At 44.6% G+C, this 15,812-nt stretch overlaps 1 protein-coding gene across 1 annotated transcript in view; it reads right to left on the bottom strand.

Annotated features, from left to right (window-relative positions):
* Gk5 (glycerol kinase 5 (putative)) overlaps window positions 1-15,812 on the bottom strand; it is a gene marked incomplete at its 5' end in the record, with an annotated part of 41,101 nt that overhangs the window by 22,401 nt on the left and 2,888 nt on the right. The window contains 6 exon segments of the mRNA XM_013506263.1: window positions 2,958-3,018; window positions 3,236-3,309; window positions 3,410-3,471; window positions 4,673-4,748; window positions 7,400-7,531; window positions 10,921-11,014. Of these exon segments, the coding sequence (XP_013361717.1) occupies window positions 2,958-3,018; window positions 3,236-3,309; window positions 3,410-3,471; window positions 4,673-4,748; window positions 7,400-7,531; window positions 10,921-11,014 (499 nt within the window).

The raw sequence follows: 15,812 nt of genomic DNA, 5'->3' as shown, positions 1-15,812 counted from the left end.
AGGTTTAATCCCCAGTGCCATACACAAAACAAGCAATAGGTGTAAGTTTAAAGAGATACAGCTGGGGGCTGGGGTTTAGCTTAGAGGCAAAGCACCTGCCTGGCAAGCGCAAGGTAGTGAGTTCAATTCCCAGTACCGGAAGAAAAACAAAAGCAAAAAAAAAAAACCCAAAACAAACAAACAACAACAAAAAAAACAGATACAGCTGTAAGTCAAAACTATCCTGTCCCTAATCATATATTTTTATAAAATGAAAAATTGTAACATTTTGTTAACATACTTAGATGTAGATAAATATACAACAGTTTATTTATTTATTTACCAGGGCCTGCGGTTTGAACCTAGGGCCTCAGACACGGAAGGCAAGTGCTCTGCCACTGAGCTATACCCCAGCCTTTCTAAAAACATGTTGCCAAGGCTGGCCTCGAGCTCCCGGGCTTAAGTGGTCCTTCTGTCTTGGCCTCTAGGGCACTAGGATTACAGGTATATAGCGCTGCACCTGGCTTCATACGGCAATTCGTTTTTTGTTTGTTTTTTATTTAAAAGAGTAAAAGAAGGATAACATAGTAATAGGGGGATTTACCGAATTACAGACAAAGCGGTAGGACAATATCAATGGTTGTTATTTTACCTATTGGTATCTTCAAGAGGCAATTCGTATTTTAAAGGCTAAGATTCATCTGGAGGTGGGAGATGTGGCTCAGTGACAGAGCGCTGGCCTAACATGTGGGCCCTGGATTTCATCCCCAGTGCCACAAAAACAAATAAATGAATCCTTCTAAAGAACCCTTGTTCACTAGCCTAGACCTTTCCTAGCCATACTTTGACCTAACCCTGAACCTCTCCCTGGGCTGAATGAAACTGACCCTGTAAACAACCATGTGTCTGTAACTTGGAATCAAACTCCCTCCCCTCACCTGCTGCCCCGCTACTGTGCAGACCGTTCATCTAGAGAAGGGGGCTCTCTACCTCCTGCTTTAGCTGCTACCGGAAACAACAGGCAGTACTTGGATTTCTAACATTAAAGACAATCCTCAGCACTGCAACAGAGAAAGAGAACAGACAATATTTGAGTTTCTATGGAACTTACTACTCACATGGCAAATCCTGGGGCTTTTCTAACTTCTGACTCATTCATCCAGTCAAAAAAAAAGGAAGAATATAATAATGAAAGGACCTTTCAAAACAAAAAACAGCTGAGCACAGTGGCACAAGCCTGCAATCCCAGCACTCAGGAGGCTGAGGCAGGAGGATCGTTGGGAGTTCGAGATCAGCCTGGGCTACAAAGTGAGCTCAAGGCCAGCCTGAACTGCATAGTGGGACCCTGTCCCAAAAAGACAAAAATAAATAAATAAACAAACAAATAAAACAAGCTGGTCATGATGGCAAACACCTGTAATCCCAGCATTGGAGGCTGAGACAGAAGGATCACTGTGAGTTCAAGGCCAGCCTGGGCTACATATGGCAGTTTAAGGCCAACTTGAATTACGTAGCAAGATCCTGTCAAGAAAGAGATGGTGGCACACGCCTGTAATCCCAGCACTCTGGAGGCTGAGATAGGAGGATCACTGTGAGTTTGAGACCAGCCTTCACTACAGAGACCCACTGAAAAAAAAAAAAAAAAAAAAAAATCAAACCAAAAAAAGAGAGAGAGAAGAGCAGAGGGGAGGGGAGGAGGAAAGAAAGAAAGAAAGAAACAAGCAATCTTTTTACTTTTACACCACCCACCTTCTGTACTGGTAGACCCTTGACACAGGTTTTAGAAACTATAAATGCAACTTACTCCTCTAGTTTAAACGGCTTTACTATTGTTCGTGGTTATACTGTTATCAAATACAAACTAAGCACTGGTTTTGTCACTTGGAGCCATGTATTTGTCTCAGGATTTCAAATATAAACAAACATTACTCTGAATACAGTATCTTTTTAAAAAAAAAATTTCTGGGCATGGTGTCGCCAGTCTGCATTCTACCTACTTGCAGTGGGCGGGAGGATCTCAAATTTGAGGTTATGTTGGGCAACGTAATGAGACCTTGTCTTAAAATACGAAACAAAAGGACCGCGGCTGTAACAATTGATGTAGTGACTGCCTAGTGCCCACAAGGCCCTGGGCTCAGTCCTAGTAGTGACACAAAATCAAACCAAACCGCAACACTGGTCCCCTTTTCAGAAGGGCCACTTAAGGGGCTGGGGATTTAGCTCAGCGGCACAGCGCCTGCCTGGCAAGTGTGAGGTCGTGAGTTCAATTCCCGGTACCAGGAAAAAAACAAAAACAAAAAAAGGTTCAGAATGACCACTTAAAAAGACAAGCTAGCCAGGCACGGTGGAAAATGCCTATAATTCCAGCACTCAGGAGGCTGAAGCAGAAGGATCGCGAGTCTGAGGCCAGCCTGAGCTACATGGTGAGTTTAAGGCCAGCCTGGACTACCTAGCAAGACCCTGTCTCAAAATAAATCTATATATTGCTATATATCTACACAGCGGTACTTTAGTTCATGAATGCTTTTGTTTGCAAATAGTTTGGTTCGCAAACAGAAGCATTTGGCAAAACTTTATTTTTGTTTGCAAACTCTGCATTGTGACGAACACGACCTCCTCCATCTTTCCCACAGATACACACGCAGCCATCTTTTCCAAAACTGTGGAACAGATTAAGTTTGTGAACCAAGGCATCACTGTATACACAGCTATATATCTATATCAGACACACACACACAATGTCCAGTGTGTATGTACGTACATACTTGTGTGTGTGCGTATTTCTCCCACTTCTGTGCTGGGGATCTATCTCAGGGCCACAGGCGTGCTAGGGAAGTGACCACCACTGAACTGCACCCCGGCCCTAGTACTTCAGTTTACCAAGGACCTTCGGTGTCTCTTGAAGCTAGTCACAACTACTCATATATACTCATTTAGTTTATAACATACAGAGAGAAATCCTGGTGTTTCCTACTTACCAAGGCAACTACTGGTATAGGCACACCGAATATCTCCTCATCCACTGATCCAAAATTGTGGCTTCAAACGAGATTGATCAAAATGTTATTTATACTCTAGAAATATTAATTCTAAAATTCAGCCATTTTTTTAATTCAGCAAATTTTTAAAGCATAGGCCAAAAAGTTTTAAAATGAACAGACAAGCATCTCAAACACGTGATAACACCATTTTCCTCAGTAAAGCAAAAGACTTCAATTAAGGCTCGGCTGGCGTCCGGGTGGGGGCTCACTGTTACCTTGTGTCCTTTATCGGAGGCAGCACGGAGAGTGGTATGGAAGCCAGGAAGGTGAGCATTCCGCTCCAGCACATCTGACCATAAAAACACACCGTCAGAATATCAAAATAAAGTAGTACACACAGAAGAATCCCAGCTAAATAAAAATACTTAAAAAGAAGACAATGTCTTTACCTTATAAGTATCGAAAAATCCAGTTGTACTGGCATTTGAAAAATCCGTAGCATATGCAGAACCTAAATTTATATCAGAAATAATACATTATCAAGTATTATATATCAGTATCTACCCATAATTTATAATCTAGACCTTTGTGTACTCTCAAACTCATCTTTTTTTTTTTTTTTTTTTTTGGAGGGGGGAGTACCAGGAATTGTACTCGGGACCTTGCACTTGCCAGGCAGGCACTTGTGCCACTGAGCTATATCCCCGGCCCCTCAAACTCATTTCAAAATGTGCACTTCCAACTTGAAGTCTCCACAGCAATTTCTCATTTAATCTTTATGAAGTCTGAGTTCACAAAAGCATTTTTAAAGGCTTTAAGACTTTCTGATCCCTGGTTTAAAGAGGAGGAAAAACAGCTGGGTGTGGTGGTGCACACCTGTTACCCCAGCACTTGGGAGGGTGAGGTAGGAATATCCCTGTGAGTTTGAGGCCAGCCTGGGCTACACAGGGAGTTCATTTTTTTTTTTGGTACTGGGAATCAAACTTGCAACCTCACACTTGCCAGACAAGTGTCGTGCCACTGAGCTATCTCCTTGACCCCAACACAGTGAGGTCAAAGCCAGCCTGCACTACATAGCAAGACCCTGCCTCAAAAACAAAACAGAAAGAGGAAAAATATTCAGAGATGCTAAGTCACCCTCCATACTGACATCCACTTGCAGCACAGCAGATAGACTACTGATCCATGTTTTACCACTCCTGAAAAGAATGAGGTTTTTTTTGTATTTTTTGAGGCATGGTCTCGCTATGTAGCCCAGGCTGGCCTCCAACTCATGGTGATCTTTGTTCCTCAGCCTCCCGAGTGCTAGGATTACAGCAGTGCTCCATTGTGACATTTGAGACTGTCCCACCATTTTTTGTTTTGTTTTGAGACAGGCTTTCACTACGTAGTTCAGGCTGGCCTTGAACTCACTACTTCGCCCTAGCTGGCCTCAACTGCAGTGGTCCTCCTGCCTCCGCCTCCCAAGTCCTGGGATTACAGGTGTGCTCCACTACATCTGGCCTTTATTACGACAGTTCCTTACAACAGATCTAAAATAACTCTACTGTTACTGCAACGTATAGTTATTAGGCACCAGAACACTATGTCTGCACCACAGCAAGCGAAAAGGGGTGTATGTGAGCAGGGACGAACTCTCTTCAGGTAACTCCTTTCTTTCTTTCCACTTTCTTTCACTTACTTCACACAGAGCTATATCAGGTGCTCTTTACCTTTTGTGAGCTTATGTAATAACCAGGTATCAATAGTCCCAAAGCAACAATTTTCTTCTTCCACTGCCTGTTGTACCTTGAAAACATAACAACACAAAGACAGTTCAGAAAGGCTCAAGTGCATGATTAAGTACAGACAAGCATATGCAATATAATCTCTTATCAAAGTAATGTATATAGGTATATGGGATGGGTTTCCTGTGTATCTGGGTCTTCATTAATAATATTTGTTATAGTTTGTGTCTGGATGTCCCCACAAAGCTTCATGCAGTCACAGGGGAGGGTGCCTTCCGAAGCAGCTGAATCTAGAGTTTGTGACTGATTCACTGTCTAGTGCTGGCATTAAGGGTGTGAGTGCCACACCCACCCTGGGGTGAGTGGCCTGCATACAATGTAAGGGACACAAAGAGCCCTTTCTCACGCTCCTCCCTTTTTGCTCTTGCTGCTTCTGCTGCCTTGAATTGTTGCCACTCTGCCTTGGAGCCACACAGCAAGACCTTGTCTCAAAAAAACAAAACAACAAAAACCAAAAAATAGCAACAACAAAAAACAAGTTTTCTTCTGTTACTTCTAATTCCATTCTATTATGGTCAGAGAATGTATTTTGTACAACTCTGACCCTTTCGACGTCAGAAAGGCTTATATCATGACCTGACACATAGTTTATCCTGGAGAAGCTGGGATACTTACAGGAATGCATATTCTTGTTAGTCGGTGGAGCTTTCTACAAATATGTGCTAGATAGTATTAGTTTTTATTGCTATCAAAATGTTCTATTCCCTTGATGATCTTCTCTCTAGTTGTTTTATCCACTGTTGAAAGAGTACTGAAGTCTTCAACTATTACCATTTAACTATCTATTTTCCCCTTTAATTCTGTCCGTATTTTGTTATTTCATGTGGCTGTTTGTTTGCTTTTTGAGACAGAGTCTCACTATGTAGCCCAGGTTGGCCCTGAACTCATAACAGTGCTCCTGCCTCAGCGCCCCCGCCCCCCGCACTCCCGTGCTGGAATTCAGGGCCAGCTGTTTCATGTGTTTCCTGGCTCTGTTATAGGTATACTATTTCAGACAGACTTATCATAAGATTCCCTCTTTATAGCTAGTAATTTCTGTTTTTCTTTAAAGTCTATTTTGCCGCCACGCTAGCTCCTTATGGATGTTACCTGCCTGACATACTGTTTTCTATTCATATTTTTAGAGTCTAAAGTGTGTCTGCTGTACACAGTGTGTAACTGGCTTCTGGTTTTATTCGGGTGCTGGGGACTAAATCCAGAGGTCCTGTATTCACTGAGCTGAAAAACCAGCCCAGGATCTTGGTTTTGGTCCGGTCTAAAGCTGCAATGAGATCCCTACTTACCCACTAGAATAGCTAAAATGAAGACTGACAGTATCCGCTAGGATGAAATAAAAAGCCCTCACGTCACCACTGGGGGAGTGTGTCCGTTGTAACCACTTTGGACATGTGTTTTGCCATTATTCACCAGCACAAAAAACGTACAGACCCATTCATGCCAAAAATATTCCATTCTGTGTATACACAATGTTTACTTTCCACCAAGACACATCACCTACAGCGAAACTGGAAACGACTCAAATACATCTGAGGATAGACTACAACACTGTAATGACGTCATGTAGAGAACAGTAACTATCACTGAAAGTACTGGCGAATTCATACACAACACAGGCTTCTCGAGCAATGCTGAACAAAAGGAGCATGACGCAAAAGGAGGTACACCGCAGGCTGGGGATGCACCTCCTGTCCTGCACACTCCAGGCCCTGGGTTCAGTCCCCAGTACCACAAAAGAAAAAAATACACTGTGCAAGTCAATTTATATAGTTCGAAAGTATTCAGACAAATCTAAAGTATGGTGTAAAGGACATATATTTTTTTATTTTTGTCTTTTTGAGACAGGGTCTCGCTATGCAGTTCAGGCTGGCCTGGAGCTCACTTTGTAGCCCAGGCTGGTCTCCAACTCACAGCGATCCTTCTGCCTCAGCCTCCTGAGTGCTGGGATTACAGGCGTGCGCCACCTCACCCAGCAAGGACATAAAGTCTAAGAGTGAGAACATATGATGTAAGATATCACGGTACAACATGACGCAGGCGGCACCACGCACTCGTTCAGCCCAGTGTAACACCGAGCAGTACACTGATCTGCTCACCCGTTCAGCTGTGGTACGACACAACAAAAAGGTCCCGAAACAGAAGCCACTGGGCTTGGTGGCACACACCCATAATAGCTTTTATTTAGGACGCTGAAGCAGGAAGATCACAAGTTCCAGGTCAGCCTCAGCAACTGAGACACTGTTTCAAAAATAAATAAAAGGGGACTGGGGATATAGCTCAGTGGTGCAGCGCCTGTATGACAAGGGCAAGGTCCTGAGTTTGATACCAGGTACCCATAAATAAGTCAATAAATGGGCCAGGCATGGTGGTGCACACCTGTAATCCTAGCACTCAGGAGGCTGAGGCAGGAGGATTGCTGTGAGTTCGAGGCCAGCATGGGCTACACAGTGAGTTCAAGACCAGCCCGCACTACTAGCAAGACCCTGTCTCAAAAAAAAATAATAACCCTGTGAACCAAGTAAAAACGCCCTCTTCCACTCCCATGATGGTGGACACTCAATTTTCCCTAAAATAGTCAAATTGCTCTGTTTATTCGTGTAATATTTTCCTTCCCCAAATCTTTATCTCATTCTTATATACACAATCTTTTCTTACCTCAGGCATGTTCTGTAAAATCCAGGCCAACCGCAAGGCAGATTGCTGGGTAGTGAAATTAAACTGGCTCCCCGTTAAAAATCGCTTTCTTCTAGTGAAAAAGTGAACCACTCGGCAGTAACTGTGAAATAGCTATGTAAAAAAAAAGATATTTAATGGTATTTGAGGTTTCCATGTCAATTCTATACGCAAGCAAACAAACCCAGTAACAAATAAGTCACTTAACTCCTTTGCAGTTCTCAGCACTTAACAAAATAATGCCCAGTAATATTATCCTAAGTGAATTAACCTGGCTAGCAAGGGAAAGACTTCTGCAGTGAAAACTACAGTGCTCTAAAAAAGGAACGTGAAGACATCAGAAAATGAAAGGATATTCCCTGTTCCTGAAGAGGTAGAACCAATACAGTCAAAACGGCCATACTTCCAACATTGACCTATTTGATCTTTTTCCTTTTTTGAGATAGGGTCTCTCTATGCAACTCAGGCTGGACTGAAACTCACTAAGTAATCCAGGTTGGCTTGAAACTCGAGGCAATCCTGCTGCCTCGGCCTCCCAATAGGATTACAGGCGTGCTACTCCACCTGGCCAAGCTATCTGATCTTTGACAAAGGAGCCAAAACATACAACAGAGGAAAGATAGCCTCTCTAATGAATGACACTGTAAAAACTGGCTATTCACATGCAGAAGACTGACCCATATTTCTCATTGCGCAGTAAAGTAGAATCAAAATGGATCAAAGAACTCAATGTTGAAATAGAAACACTTAACCTGCTGGACGACAAAATACGTAAAACTCCTGAAGTCATGGGTATAGGCAAGGACTTTCTGAACAGAAACCTAATTGCATAGGAAATAGTTCATTCAAACAATCAACAAATGTGGGCTGGGGACATAGCTCAGCAGCACAGCTCCTGCCTGGCAAGCGTGAGGCCATGAGTTTGAGTCCCAGTAGCGGAAAAAAAAAAAAAAAAAAGAACAAATGGAGCTGGGCATGGTGGCGCACACCAGTAATCCCAGCACGCGGGAGGCTGAGGCAGGAGGATCGTTGGGAGTTCAACACCAGCCTGGGGTACAAAGTGAGCTCAAGGCCAGCCTGAACTGCATAGCAAGACCCTGTCTCATAAAGACAAAAAAAAAAAAAGAACAAATTGAGATCATACCAAATTAAAAGCATCTATACAGCAAAAGAAACAACAGTGTAAAAAGACAACCTAGGGAAAGGGGCAAAAATTTTGCTAGCCAGTCCTCAGACGGAGAACTGATACGTAGAATATATAAAGAACTCAAAAAATATCAGACCCTCAAAACAGAAGACCCAATCAAAAAACAGGCAAGTGAACTAGACATCTGAAGTATGAATGGACCAAAAAAACAAAAAACAAAACAAAACAAAAAACGCAGCCAGTGGACAGCAAGTACAGGAAGAGATGCCTCACAGGCTGGGTGACCCGGCCCGCCCGGTCTCTCAAGACAGGGCCTGCCCCGCTTTCCAGGAGCCTCAGACCTGTGATCACGCCGCCCCGGCCGCCCAGGCGGTGGGAGGCAGTTACCCTTCGGCGGATGCATGGCTAAGTAACCTGTGATGAGTCTGCCTCCGCAAAAGGAGCAAGCTGGCCACAGCCAAACTTGTAATCTTGGTGCCAGCTCAGAAAAATACACTGGAAACGCTTCCAAGAGCCTTCATCAGGACATCTAACTTGGCCTCTGGGCCCAGTGAGGGCAGAACAGGGCTCTGCCGCCAGGACAGACCCCGGGGCTGTGCGAACTGCGCCAACACCTTCATCACGCTCACCTTCGTTATCAAGTAGACAAAGCCCTTGAAATGCTCGCGTTTATGCTTGAGGTCATGATTTCACATCGAGATTTGAGATCTGGATTTATACTACAGAAGTAAATGTTCTCATGGTCACAACTTATTTTCAAAGAAATAAAACTTCTAAAAGCCTTGTTAGGGCTGGGGATATAGCTCTGAGGCACAAGCGACTGCCTGGCAAGCGTAAGGTCCTGGGTTCGATTCCCAGTACCAAAAAAAAAAAAATGCCTTGCTAGCATGTGTATAATCCTAGCACTCAGGAGGCTGAGGCAGGATTGTCTTGAGTTCGAAACCTGGGGTACATAAGGATTCAAGGCCAGCCTGGACTACATGAGAACTTATCTCAAAAGAAAAAAAAAAGGCCTGGGGCTGGGGATTTAGCTCAGCGGCACAGCGCCTGCCTGGCAAGCGCGAGGTCGTGAGTTCGATCCCCAGTACCGGGGAAAAAAAAAAAAAAGGCCTTGCTGAGTAAGTTGAGGAATGTTTGATGATCTATTAAAAACCACTGGTTTATCCCTACTAGCATAAAAATTATACATTAATTTAATGTATAAAAAAAACACATATTAAAATTGCTTTTTGTTTGTGTTTTGTGGGGTTTTCTTGCAGTACTGGGACTCAAACCCAGGACCTTATCATTCTAGGCAAGCAGGCTACCTCAGCCCACCACTGCGCTCCATCCTTTGCCCTAAAGCTGTATTTTAGGACCGGGCGTGGTGCCACGGCACTTGAGAGGCTGAGGCAGAAGAATCGCTGAGTTAGTGGCCAACCTGGGCCACGCAGTGAGACCCTGTCTAAAAAAAAAAAAATGTTTTAACTGTATCATTTTAAATTACATAATTCATAGTTTATGACATTCCCTTATAACCACTTTCAAATACCTTACTATAAAATTCCTATAGAAGAAGTTCTCAATATTCAGCCTTATACATTATTACAGCAAAGTACATTTCTATTTATATTAAACCAACAAAAAAGAAAAATAATGCCAGTGAGATTATGGCAGAATTTTCTTGCTCAGGCATTGCTATTACATTCCATACTCATGTTTATTTGCCTGTAAAATTACCATCTTCAAATGCTTATCAAGTAAAACCTCCACTCTAATCTGGACATCCCTCATGCACCATCTGACCGGCACGGAGGGAGAACGTGTTTAAAGGTGAGGCGTTAGAAGTCCTAACGCGGTCTATGTGGCATATTAATTACAATCTCACGTTCCTGATTCGGGAGACTGCAGAGAAATGACACAGCAGTAGCTGCCGCTGTCACCGTCACCGCGGTCGTCACTGTCATCTACGGATGGAGCTGCGCATCACGCCCTAGCATCCGCTCATCAGCTGCCTCGTCTCCATTCTCCACCTTCAGGGCGCAAGACGAGGACGTCTGGATCTCTCGTTCTCTCCAGGCTGTATCCTTTCCACTTCTCAATGGCAGAAACATGAACTCCCACAAATATGTGACACTGTGGTCTACCGCAAACCTGCTGAGGACCTTCTAAAATGCAGTTACGTACTGCAGTCTACCACACTAGTTTTTAGGTACCTGTTACTAAATTTCATTGACTTGGAGACCATGTGCTTGTGTATTCTCTTCTTATGCTTTAAAACAACAAAGGTGGGAAATCATCAACTAAGTCTACAGTTAGGAGACATTTAGAAAAACAACACCAGTAACATTCAAATCATAAAAGATAAGACGATTACCTTCATCACAAGCGAATTATTGTAGGAGTTTACAAGTTCAATCGCTCTTAGGTCTTGCCAACTAATGAAGTTGTGGAAAGGTTTTCCTGTTTTCCTAAGAAAGATGGAAATAGGATTTTAAGACTCAGTATAAACCACAGACTAAAAATCTGCCAGAAGAGAAACAAAATCAGAGCCTGAACAGTCCAAGTATGATGACACTTTCGAAACAACTTCTCAAAATTAAAAAATAAAAAGGGGGCCAGGCATGGTGGTACACGCTTGTAATCCCAGCACTCAGGAGGCTGAGGCAGGAGGATCAGTGGGAGTTCGAGACCAGCCTGGGCTACAAAGTGAGCTCAAGGCCAGCTTGAACTGCACAGCGAGACCCTTTCTCAAAAAGACAGACAGACAGACAAACAAACAAACAAACAAATAAATAAATGGACCAGGGATGCAGTGAGACACAGTAGTGAGAGGCACTGGGTTAAAGCCCGAGGATTAGTGGGAGAGCGGGGATAAGAAATACAGAAGGAAAAAAGTCCTCATCCCCTTGAGGCTCCTGCATATCACCTGCTGGCATGCACAGCTCTCCCCTTGGACCCAGGCATATCCTGCACGGCTGAGCCACACCCCCAGGCCTGGTGTCTTCTGATCTTCAACATCAAATTCGGGACTTGCTTCCTACTTTGTCTCCAAGTCTCCTGCTATGTAAACTTCACCGTGTTCAATTCTCAGGCCTGCCTTTCCCCACCTGACCCAAGAGGTCTACACTTAAGGTCACGTCTTCACTGATTTCAACAAGTATTTACAAAGCAATTTGTGCCAGGCACTGGGAACCAATCCATAAAGAGAAAAACATCGTATCTTTTCCCTGAAGAATACATTTTTTGTATGAATATGCTTTCTGCTATGGAATCCAAACAAATAACCACTCAATTGCCTATGTTTGCCCTGATGAATATACTTTCTTACCAGAGAATTCAAAGAAATAATCACTCAATTGCTTACTTACAAAAGATGAGGGGTGACCAAAAAACATGGTAAATGTCTAAATTTCTAAAATTTGTTACAGTAAAAGATACATTGCCATGATCCTCATACTTCCCCCAATGCACTTATCCCATAATTCCTGCTACTTCCCGAAGCAGTGCCAGGGTTCTTCTCCTCTGTGTGTGTGTGTGTGGGTGTGTGTGTGTGTGTCTGTGTGTGTGTGTGTGTGTGTGTGTGTCTGTGTGTGTGTGTGTGTGTACCGGGCAGGAATCGAACCCAGGGCCTCGCATTTTGTGTCTTCAGTGGCTCACTCGATGTCCTCAATAAATTCAAAATATTTATGTTTCGTGGTCAGTTTGACTTTGGGGAGGAGTCGGAAGCTGAATGGTGCTGCACCCGTGAGCCTGAGGAGGACACGCGCCCGCTTCTCCACTGGGCGGCGCCCGGCCGCAGCACTCACCACTCACCGCATTCTTTATCAGGCCTCACAAAGACACAAAAAGTACTCCCAAAGCGGCCCGGGAGGTGGCAGAACAATGGGACAGTGTGCTCCACGCGAGGGGGAGTGCTGAGAGGGACTAAAGGCGCTGTGTCTTTTAAACTTAAACATCTGCCGATGTTCTGATCACCCCGTGAGTCTCAGGAAGGAGGAACACAGTGTCCTGACTGCGCTAAACACGGAAACCCGGCCTGTGGGGCAGTGAAGGCTGCTCTGAGAAGTAACGAAGGACTCGAGTGCTGAAGGGTAGGTAAGAATTAACTAGGAAGGTGCACATTTCTGACAAAATGCTATTGTATGTCCAAAGGTCCAAAGGCAGCATAAAGCATGAAGTGTTGGTGAAAATGAACAGCTACTGTGGCTGAAGAGGAAAGAAGGGAAGAAACTCACAAGATGAAAGTGGCAGGCCGGGATGTAGCTCAGTGGCACAAGTGCCTGCCTGGCAAGCGCAAGGTCCTGAGTTTAATTTCCAGAACAAAAAAAAAGAAGTACTGTTAGGCCAGGAATGGTGGCACACACCTGTAATGCCAGCACTCGCGAGGCTGAGGCAGGAGGATTGCTGCAAGTTTAAGACCAGCCTGGGCTATAACGTGAGCTCCAGGCCAGCCTGAACTGCATAGCGAGATCCTGTCTCAAAAAGACAAAAAAACTAAAAAAAAGTGCTATTGTTAGTTTATAACACAGTATGAGACAACCTAGAAAACCAGATCCAGGCGTGTGGAGGGTCAGTGTTTTCCAGGCCAGCCTAGGTTACACAGTGAGTTCAAGGCCAGCCTGAACTGCATAGAGACCCTGTCTCAAAAAGAGAAGAAAATAGAAAAAAAGAAGAGAAAAGAAAACAATGTCGAGTGGTAGCATCTACTGCAATACTCAGCCTCACTTTGGAATAGTTTTCTCTCCACTGACAATAAGAGGAGAGCCTACAAATCCCTTGGGGCTGGCACTGTGACTCGTCTTTGTACGTGGCTCAGCGCAGAGGTGCGCCCCGGGAGCCTGCAGCTGGCAAGCGGGCCCAGCCCCGGGACACCCCGTTTCTGTTTCCGTGGCTCACTGGCACACACCCAGACAGAGGTCCCCGAGAGACACAGTGACTGAGGAAACAAACAACTCGTGATTTTTCTTAGAACAAAAGGAATTTAAAAGAACTGAAACGGAGGAGGCGTCATTTAGAGGGATTTCAGAAGGCAGGCTGAACGCTCCACTGGCCAAACACACTGAGTGCAAGTTTAATCTGAACAGCAGGAGGAAAGCTCAAGGGCTGGGAAACGTTAACGCCACGGCATTTACTTCCTGGTCTCTTAGGGGCAGGGAGGAGAGGTGGACGGGAGGAGAAAAACAAACAGAAGGATCCACGTTTCAGATTTCCCGACTACAGTCCTGAGGAAAATAAAGCTTCTAGGGCCCGGGATGTACCATGGTCACGGGTGTGTGTGTGTGTGACAAAAACAGAGGGAGGGCAGCTAAGACTGCAGCAAGGGACACGCTGCCCTCCAGGCCTGGCTGCCTCCTCTCACAGCGCTCCTGCGCTGGATCTTCCCTGTTCCCGGGGAGCGGGTGGGACCTGCTGGCCTCACACAGCCCTGGCTTTCTGGGCCAGTGAGCAGAGTAAGGCTCCACCTTCTAAGCTACAGGCAAAAGAAGCTGTGTGCATTTCTTCCAAATACGTCAGTATTCCCATTCCTATAAGCAAAGAGTGTTTGTGAAATTCACAGAATAAACACATTTCAAAAAACAAAAAACAGTAGTCAAGAAAATGAACCCAAGCTGGTGTAGCGGCCCAGTGCTGTCATCCCAGGACTCCGGATCAGGAGGATCACTTCGAGTTCGAGGCCGGCCTGGGCTCCATAGTGAGCTCAAGGCCAGCCTGAACATATTATATAGCAAGATCCTCTCTCAAAAATCAAAACAAAAAAAGATCCCACATAATTGCATTTGAAAGAAATCTTTCAGCTGAGCGTGGTGACACAGCCTGTCATCCCAGCACGCAGGAGGCTGAGGCAGCAGGATCACTGGGAGTTAGAGGCCAGCCTGAATTGCAGAGTGAGACCCCGTTTAAAAAGACAAGGGAGCAAGCAAGCAAGAAAGACCTCTCTACAACAGTAGCAAAAAGTAAGGGAAGGGAACTGTCTTGGAATCTGACTCTTCTAAAACTAAGGTGTGGTCCTAGTGTCACACAAAAACTTTGCTTCCTAATACTCTGGCCTTCCCGTGGCAGGAGTGACACAGTAGCCCAGGGCTGAGGAACACAACCTCTGAGGGCAAAGACCTGTCTCCAAATCCGGCCAAATGTGACACTTTCAAAGAGCTCCTCTCCTGAAAACACCCCTGCCTGTGTTGCCCTATCATCCACTCCTCAGATCTGCCTTGGTCCTGCTTGGTCAGTTTTTTCTTCCTAACGCTTTTTCAAATTGCGGACACTGCCGGGCATGGTGGCGCACACCTGTAATCCCAACACTCGGGAGGCTGAGGCAGGAGGACTGTTGCAAGTTCGAGACCAGCTTGGGCTACAAAGTGAGCTCAAGGCCAGCCTGAACTGCATAAGGAGACCCTGTCTCAAAAAGACCAAAAACAAAACAAAACAATTTGGGGACACGCAATGTAACCATTATTTACTGCAAACATGAACTAATACAGATAAAAATTTTAAAAACTGGGGGGATCTCATAGTCCAAATCCTTTATCTGCTTCTCTCCTTCCAGACCTCTAACAGAGAACACCTTTGCTCCTCTAGACTTCCTCCATACTAGTAATTCTCAAGAGAAGGTGACTCTGCAATGTCTGGAGACAATGTCTGGGTGTCACAATGTAGAGTACGTATAGAGGGTGTTAGCCAAGCATCTACAATGCCAAAGGACAGTTCCCACAATGAAGATTTATCTGGCCCAAAATGCAGTAGTGCAACTGATTAGAGCTCTACAGATAACTTGTTTGTTTTGTCTTTTTGAGACAGGGTTTCACTATGCAGTTCACAGGCTGGCCTTGAACTCACTTTGTAGCCCAGGCCGGCCTCTGACAGTAATCCTCCTGCCTCAGCCTCTCAACTGCTGGGATTACAGGTGTGTGTTACCACACTAGACTAGATAACTTCAATTAATTCATGCCTTCATCTTACAAATATATTAACTACTAAAGACTTCCTATGCCCAAGAGTAGGTTAGGGGCTCCGTAAATGTGGGCATCTATCTCATGCATCATGCCCTGAAAAAAACAGTAGCCATACGTACAAAATGAGTTGTGCCTTAGTTATGTCTGAGCTATCTTCACATTCACATGTCTAAAACCAAAGACTTTATCCTTTTCCCCTCTACCCACCCACCTGTTCCTCTTCTTGTACTCTCTGTAACTCCTATTATGCTTTGCCAAACATCAAGGTCAGAAATATTGCCAAATTTCAATTTCTTAAGCTGGGCGTGGTGAGGCA

This window comes from Chinchilla lanigera, unplaced genomic scaffold (assembly GCF_000276665.1).
Source record: "Chinchilla lanigera isolate Chin_1 unplaced genomic scaffold, ChiLan1.0 scaffold00107, whole genome shotgun sequence".
Lineage (NCBI taxonomy): Eukaryota > Metazoa > Chordata > Mammalia > Rodentia > Chinchillidae > Chinchilla > Chinchilla lanigera.
This window is presented reverse-complemented; position numbering and strand designations above follow the sequence as displayed.